General features: G+C 37.6%; 1 protein-coding gene across 1 annotated transcript; it reads left to right on the top strand.

Moving 5' to 3' along the window:
* The first annotated feature begins 4,652 nt into the window (after window positions 1–4,652).
* Window positions 4,653–7,314, top strand: LOC129766514 (uncharacterized). The gene is made up of 3 exons (XM_055767083.1): window positions 4,653–6,247; window positions 6,299–6,761; window positions 6,821–7,314. The coding sequence occupies exons 1-3, from the start codon at window positions 6,034–6,036 to the stop codon at window positions 7,269–7,271; spliced, it is 1,128 nt and encodes a 375-aa protein (XP_055623058.1). The 5' UTR covers window positions 4,653–6,033; the 3' UTR covers window positions 7,272–7,314.
* The last annotated feature ends 865 nt before the right edge of the window (window positions 7,315–8,179 follow it).

Here is an 8,179-nt window from a genome sequence, read left to right as displayed (position 1 = left end):
ATTTGACGGTAATACAGAATGTAATTTCATAACAGCTGAAAAATTGAACAAATTTTTCACGTCAAGTGTGGAGGAAATCCACAATGGTATTGTGCCTCCTACAAATCGACTAAATCTTGCTTTTCCTAGTTTGTCTTCACAATGGAGATGCTTCAGAACCATCAGTATGGAAACACTGAGGAAGGTTGTGATGGATTTAAGAAACTGTGCGGGTGTTGACGATATCAATAAAACGGTATTAGTAGATGCATTTGATTTAATCAAAGAGAATCTACTATATATAGTAAATGAGTCGATGATTCGAGGTGAATGCCCACATAGTTGGAAGAAATCCGTTGTCATACCGATTCCAAAAAATCCGAAATCGACCAAACCAGAAGACCGTAGACCAGTTAATATATTACCAATGTACGAAAAAATCCTAGAAATCGTTGTCAAAGATCAACTTCTGGAACATATAACGGAAAATGAAATACTGGTAGATGAACAGTCTGGATTTAGGAAAAACCACTCTTGTGAAACGGCTCTTAATTTGTTGCTTCTAAAATGGAAACAGGCTATAGAGGAGAAGAAAGTTATTTTGACGGTATTTATTGATTTGAAAAGGGCCTTCGAGACAGTAGACCGGTGTAAATTGATAAAACTACTTTCCAGTTATGATGTAACTGGACCTGTATTGACGTGGTTTGAAAGCTACTTAAGCGGGCGAACACAAATCACTATTTATAGGGACAGTAAATCATCGGCGGGATCAGTGAATCTGGGTGTGCCTCAAGGAAGTGTTCTGGGGCCGTTACTTTTCTTGCTTTATATCAATGACATCAAACAGGTGTTAAATGACAGCGACGTGAATTTGTTCGCTGACGACACAGCGATATTTGTTGTGGCAGATACATTGCAAGACTGTTACAGAAAAATGAATCTTGAACTACAAAACTCAGATGACTGGTTAAAATGGAAAAAATTGAAATTAAATATAAGTAAAACGAAATACATGGTAGTGTCGACACGCAGTCTTGATAGTGGCAATAGTATAAGTATAGATGGGCAACCCGTAGAAAGAGTATCATCAATCAAATATCTTGGCGTTATTCTAGACGAAACGCTGCTTTTTGAAGAGAACATTAATTATACTATAAAGAAGGCAGCTCAAAAATATGGAGTGCTTTGTAGAATAAATCGTTTCTTGACTTTTGAAAGCAAAATAACGATCTACAAAGCGCTGATCGCTCCACATTTTGATTATTGTGCATCTGTACTATTTCTTGCAAATAAGAGACAGATGCAAAGAATGCAAATGTTGCAAAACAAGGCTATTGAGATGTGATCGACGAACTCCGCGGAGATTCATGCTAGAATGCCTACAATGGATGTCAGTCAGTCAGCGTATTAAATATTGCACGCTCACGTTTATATACAAAATGACTAATAATATGACGCCGAATTACCTACGAAACACTATAATGTATGGAAGAGACATGCATCGATATAATACAAGACAAGCAAGCGACCTCAGAACCATGAACTTCCGAATGTCGTGTACCCAAAATTCAATTTTTTATAAGGGATATCGACTGTATAATACCTTACCCAATGAGGCAAAGACAGCAACAAGCCTTCGAATGTTTCGTAGTATTTGTAAAGAGTTTTTGAAGCATGATTTAAATTTTTGACCTGGTGTGTAATCAATGTTAGTATGTAAGATGACGAAGCTATAACGGATTAATTTTTTTTTTGTGCTTTTGTCTTTTTAATCATTAGACTATGATGATGGTGGTATTTTATTTGTTTGTACTCGTTTTTAATTTTTTTTATACATTTCGAGTAGTCTACAACAGTTTGAGCATCGTGCACGTGAAACGGCATAGAGAAGCTTAAAATTGAGCATTGGCTAAAAAAAATGGTTCTGTTTTTAAGAAAATCATATTCTAAGGGATTGAAAGTGGAAATTGCGAACAAGCTAGGGATAGCTCAACCGGAATTCTTGTAAATTTATCTTTTTTACAGATGATTGACGAGATCTTTCTGTGTTGTGGCAGATCTTATTGCAGATTCAGACTGAAGCGATTATACCCCAGGTTGAATGAAGGGCCTGAAGTATCGGCTGGAATTAGGCTTAGGTTTGCTCAGCTGTCTGGTCTCGAAAACGATTAACAGATCGTTGTCGGGTATCCAGTAAAGCGGGATTTCCTTTGTAAATTCAAAGCTGGTATGGATATAGGTATTAGGTTCGATTCCTGATCGGTCAAGGGTCTTCCCGGATTGGAAATTCTCTTGACATGCCTTGGAATATCTAGCGTTCATATAATGCCTTTACTTGCTCTTTCGAGTGACAATCTATGTATATGCTCTTAACTAATATACTGGTTTTGTTTGTATTATAAAAGAAATCCATATACATATATATAGTTATCAAAGAAAATTCGTCCAGCTCAAATCGTTGTAGGAAAATAAAGTGGGACCGTCATCATTATTACATAATGAATAGAGTACTGTTTTAGGTGTAGGTGCATGTGTGTGTGTTTTTTTTATCTTTAGACTATAATGATGATGGTATGTTGTTTTTATTATTTTTTTTTTCTTCAATTTTTAATAATTTTAGTTATTAGATTAGTTTCAAAATAATTGTGAAGTCTACAAGAGTTTGAGCATCGCGCGCGTGAACCGGCATAGTAAAATTTGAAATTGAACATTGGCAAAAGTGATTTTTTTCTTTGTTTTTGTTTTGTTTAATAAGATCGATCCATTCCAAGGGATTGAAAGTGGAAACTGAAAAGAAGCTAGGCATAGCTCAACCGGAATACTTGTAAATTTATCTTTTTTACAGATGATTGACGAGATCTTTCTGTGTTGTGGCAGATCTTATTGCAGATTCAGATTGAAGCGATTATACCCCAGGTTGAATGAAGGGCCTGAAGTATCGGCTGGAATTAGGCTTAGGTTTGCTCAGCTGTCTGGTCTCGAAAACGATTAACAGATCGTTGTCGGGTATCCAGTAAAGCGGGATTTCCTTTGTAAATTCAAGGCTGGTACTGACATAGGTATTATGGCGGGTTTACATTAGGGAGATCTATAGCTATAGATGGATTTATTCACGTGAAAATAGGTGTAAACATGTGAGAATAAATATGATACACTTATTCGAGGTATATATAACTTGAATAAATTGAGCATATGTAAACGCTTGTGAATTACTCACTGGTGAGAAATCACTGAAGTTGGATGCAGTTCTACTTCAGGTGAATAAATTCACCGAAAATATGCATATATTCATTATAGAAGTTCACGCTAGTGTAAACGGTTGATGCGATTTCTATAAATCTCATCATATTTCTTCACATGAATATATCACTAGTCTAAACCCACCCTTAGGTTCAATTCCTGATCGGTCAAGGGTCTTCCCGGATTGGAAATTCTCTTGACATGCCTTGGGAGAGTTACTGGGCCTGAAGTGTCGGCTAGAATTAGGCTCGGGGTTGCTCAGCTGTCTGGACTCGAAAGCGATCGCATTAGTAGATCGTTCTCAGGAATCTAGTAAAGCGGGAAATCCCTTGTAAATTCATGGCTAATGCTGATATAGGCATTGGGTTCGATTCCCGATCGGTCAAGTGTCTTCCCGGATTGGAAATTCTCTTGACATGCCATGGAATATTTAGCGTTTAGATAATGCCCTTACTTGTTCTTTTGATAAACAATCTATGCCAGTGGTACAACCGGACCGTTTTTTGTTTTTAACTAGCTTACTGGTTGATTTGATATTACAAAGAAACTCCTCCATAGAATTATCCACAAGATAACTCGTCCAGCTCAAACCTATGTAGGGGAAAGAGGTGGGACCATCATCATTTAAAAAAAGTTATTCAATAAGTTATATAAAGTTATTAATTTTTTTGGGCAAAAGGATGACAGCTGCGCTTATCTCGAGCATGTATTGTTCTGCGAGCACAAGAATGAATCATCAAACAATTATTGTCAAATGATTCCACAATAAAAAAAAAAACATTTTAGGGCGACCAAACCGGTAGAAAATTTTTTTTCGTGGTATTATAAAATAATATCCTCAGATATAAACAAGCGACTTGAATTAAACCACAGCGTAGTTCTACGTCAACAACGCGGTCGTGTCTTGAACACAACCTCCTATAATTTTTTTGTTTCCAGAACAACTTTCAGTATTGTCTCTACACTCGTTAATAGCGGATGAGTATATGGGCCCTGTTCCAGAAAACGAGACGAGGAGACGAGCGCTCGTCTCGTTTGTTTTCATATTCCAGGAGCCGAGCTCGACTAAAAACAGACGAGTAGCTCGTCTGGTTCGACGACCGTTTGGCCGCGCTCGTCAATGAATCAGTCGAATCGTCTAATTTGTTTGATGTGTTTGTTCACCTTGTTGATTGAAAACATCGGTATTCTTCTGTTCCGCCTTTATCTTCAAAAATTGTTTCACGGCTAAACTAGTATTGCATAAGCAATGTATGTTTTCAACTGCAACCATCAAATTCAATTCAGTAATTGCAAGATTTTACAGATTTTCAAATGGGCCTCTTCCAAACAACACAACCAAATGTAAACATTGAACTCATATCCAGGGATGCTAGATGACTGTTTTGAGTATATTAACACGGCACGAAAAGGGTCTTCACATATTGAACGAAAATGAGTAACTCAAAACAACTACTTTATTGGAAATGCATATATAGATTTAAAATTTTTCTTGATAAATCGTTTATTAGGTGAACAAACATTGCCCCCAATAAATCCATAATAACAAAACTTCTGAGTGATGAAACCATATGCTCTAGGAAAAATATCAATGAAACCAAAAGATATATGAAACTTAAACCAAATAAAACATTTCAATGAAACTCGTGTACTGGAATGGGATATTTTGCTCGTCTCGACAGTGACTGAAGCCGTGACGAGACGAGACAGGTAACAGGTAATGAATTAGAGAGACTTTAAACTCTGAGAGTTCATTCGTCTCTATATGAGACGAGACGAATTGCTCGTCTCGTTTTATGGAAAAGGGCCCTATGTGTTTTGAAATCGTGTATGCGACGCCGCATACCGCTCGAATTGCAACCGAATACCTGGAGAAAAACGACATTCAAGTTATGCCACACCCTCCTTACTCCCCAGATTTTTTTCCCTGTGATTTTTCGTTATTTCCTGAGCTGAAAAATACACCTTAGAGGCCGTCGATTCATCTAGAATACATCAGTAAAAGCATCGGAGGCGATTTTCAAGAAGCTCGGAGGAAACTTCTTTTATCAGACTTTCCAAAAGTGGAAAACTTGCTGGGAATCGTGTATTTTGTCGGAAGGAAAATACTTTGAAAGCCTGTAATTGATTTTTTCGTGTAAATGCATTTTTCGATTTTTGGCGATTCGTTGTTGCTGAATGCTCCTCGTAAATCAACAGAGAAAGCAAAGGAGACAACGTATGTGTATGGTTCAATTGAGTGCAGAAAGAGTGCACATCAGCACCGCGTTGCATTCTGAAGACTGCTTCCAAGCGAGTTGCACAAGCACATTCACAACATCAATTGCACCAAGTGACTGTTAAACTGTTGTTTGTCGTGTACATATAATACCGTATATTCATTCACAAACGATCCACTCCAAATGAGTGTTTTATGATCCAAACAGTAAAAATATAAGTCAACCGTGGATAACTAAACAATATAATAAAGTGATCTCGATTACTGCTACTCGTATAAGATTATGAAATGGTCAAATATATATAGAGTAGGAAACACTATTTTCAAGTTAGTTTCATAAACAAAATTCAATGGAGTAGCTCATACGATTTCAGTAATCTGAAAATAACATTTTGGTCAACATACGATCCGTTGTCTCGAATGCAATTGTAATCCGCCGCTATAGTTGAATCATGCGGGATTAGGAACACAATAACCTATTCATCGTTGTTCAGCTGATAACGAAGTAGCCATCCAAGCTCATCAGTAATTATCTGCGTGTTCCTCGAGAAGAACGTGTTCGTTTTAAAGTGCTTTCACCTCACGCAAATAACATGAAACCAGCTGTCCGAGTTGTGGATTTACGGTCGGATACCGTGAGTTTGCCAACTGCTCGCATGCGTAAGGCTATCTACGAAGCCGAAGTGGGCGATGATGTTTACGATGAAGATCCAACGGTGAAGGAACTGGAGCGAAGATCTGCCCAGATGTTTGGCAAACAAGCGGCCCTCTTCGTGCCGAGTGGAACAATGGGGAATCTGCTGGCCGGTGGGTAGTTCAATGATGTTAGCAATCACAAAAACTTATGTTTCTGTACAGTGATGGTGCATTGCAGCAGACGAGGCACTGAAGCCATTGTCGGTGACATGGCACACATTTTTCTGTACGAACAAGGAGGAGCTGCCCAGATTGGTGGAGTTCTTTTGAACTGTATTAAAAATGAGGAAGATGGTACGTTCGATTTGGGTGAGCTACGGAACAAATTCCGAGGATACGATGTGCATGAGTCGCAGACAGCTTTGGTGCTGGTTGAGAATACCCACAACATGTGCGGTGGCAAAGTTCTCCCGTTGCAATGGCTGGAGGATTTATCGAAAATTTGCACGGAACGATCTGTAAAAATCCATATGGATGGTGCAAGGATTTTCAACGCTGCCGAGTACCTTAAAGTTCCTGTGTCACGTATTGTGCGAGACGTGGATTCGATTTGTTTCTGCCTGAGCAAAGGTCTCGCATGCCCTGTCGGTTCGGTACTTGTGGGGCACAATGACTTTATCAAAGCGTAAGTGTAGAAAATCGCACAAGAAACACTTGTAGGTATGTATCTTCATTTCTTCGTAGAGCGCATCGATTGCGGAAAGCCTTGGGAGGTGGCATGCGGCAGGTTGGCTTTCTGGCAGCCGCTGGGTTGTGTGCATTTGACGAGATTGTTCCCAAACTAAGCAAGGATCATGCACGAACCAGGAGAATAGCCGAATTCATTCAGAGTATTAACAGCCCGCTGTTCAAAGTCGACCTGGAAAATCTCCATACCAATATTTTAATGATTCAAATATTGACGAACCGAATCACATCTTGCGACTTTGAAAGGCGATTGATTGAAGTTTTACCCGAGGAACTTGAGCACGGGTTGGTGGATGCCCGTGGCAATGGGATCAGTGTTAAAGTTAGTGCTCGTGACTGGTCGTTTACACGTATCGTTGTGTACACCAACATTACGGATGAAGATATCGATTTAGTCATCAGAAAAATTAAATATGTAATAGAGGAGTATCATAATAATGAGTTGTAAATTTCTCTGCTGCGAATAAACAGTTTTTTTTTGTTTTGCGGAATTGCTCATTCCATTCATTGATGGATAGATACAAGGATCTAATTAATAACATTCACTAATAATGATTCATATGTTCTACTCTATGTCTTCAACTGTAACGTTAGAAGAGACTTTTCTTGTTTCTTTATTTGTGTTCAATTGGTCATTGTCAAATTTTTCGTTTAAAGTTACATGTATTCTATCAGTCATGCCATGCCAAACCGATAAAGTGGCTTTCAGATTTTCGTGAAAAGTGGTAATTTTGTTCTTTATCACAAAACATTAGATCCGTATTTTTTATTTTGTCGTTAGGGTGACCATTTCCATTTTAGGGTGGTCCAAAAATTCTATTATTTCCACTTTTTCCCAAGAATGATTTTTTTTTAAATTCATAACTTTTGAAACACTGAACCAATTCAGATATGATTGACATATCAAATTGAAGCCAATGAGCTAGCCCATTGTAAAACATATTGATTATTGATTATTAATTATTGATTGTAGTCGTTTTTTTTTGTTTTCATGGTTTTGGACTAGAGGACGCTATATTTTTTTGAAATTTTTCTTGAAAGCAGAGAGTTTTTTACATTTACATACATGTTTAGATATCAGAGATGTTTTTTTTTCATTTTTGAGATATGATTTTCCAAAGTTGACCGATGGTTTGAAAAAACAATTTTTCCACTACAAAATTTCATAACGTTCGAACTACTGGACCGATTCAGATGATCAAATTGAAGCTCAGGAGATAGTTTTCTTTGGAAAAAATATTACTTTTGGGAAAAATTTGGATTTTAGAACTGTAATTATTTATTGAATCAGTTTTTCAAAGTTTTCTCGGTTAAAGATGGAAGGCGCTACATTTTCTATATTTTTTCTGAAGAGCT

The sequence above is a fragment of the Toxorhynchites rutilus genome, chromosome 1, assembly GCF_029784135.1.
Source record: "Toxorhynchites rutilus septentrionalis strain SRP chromosome 1, ASM2978413v1, whole genome shotgun sequence".
Lineage (NCBI taxonomy): Eukaryota > Metazoa > Arthropoda > Insecta > Diptera > Culicidae > Toxorhynchites > Toxorhynchites rutilus.
The sequence above is the reverse complement of the archived record's forward strand: the minus strand, read 5'-3'. Positions and strand labels throughout refer to the sequence as shown.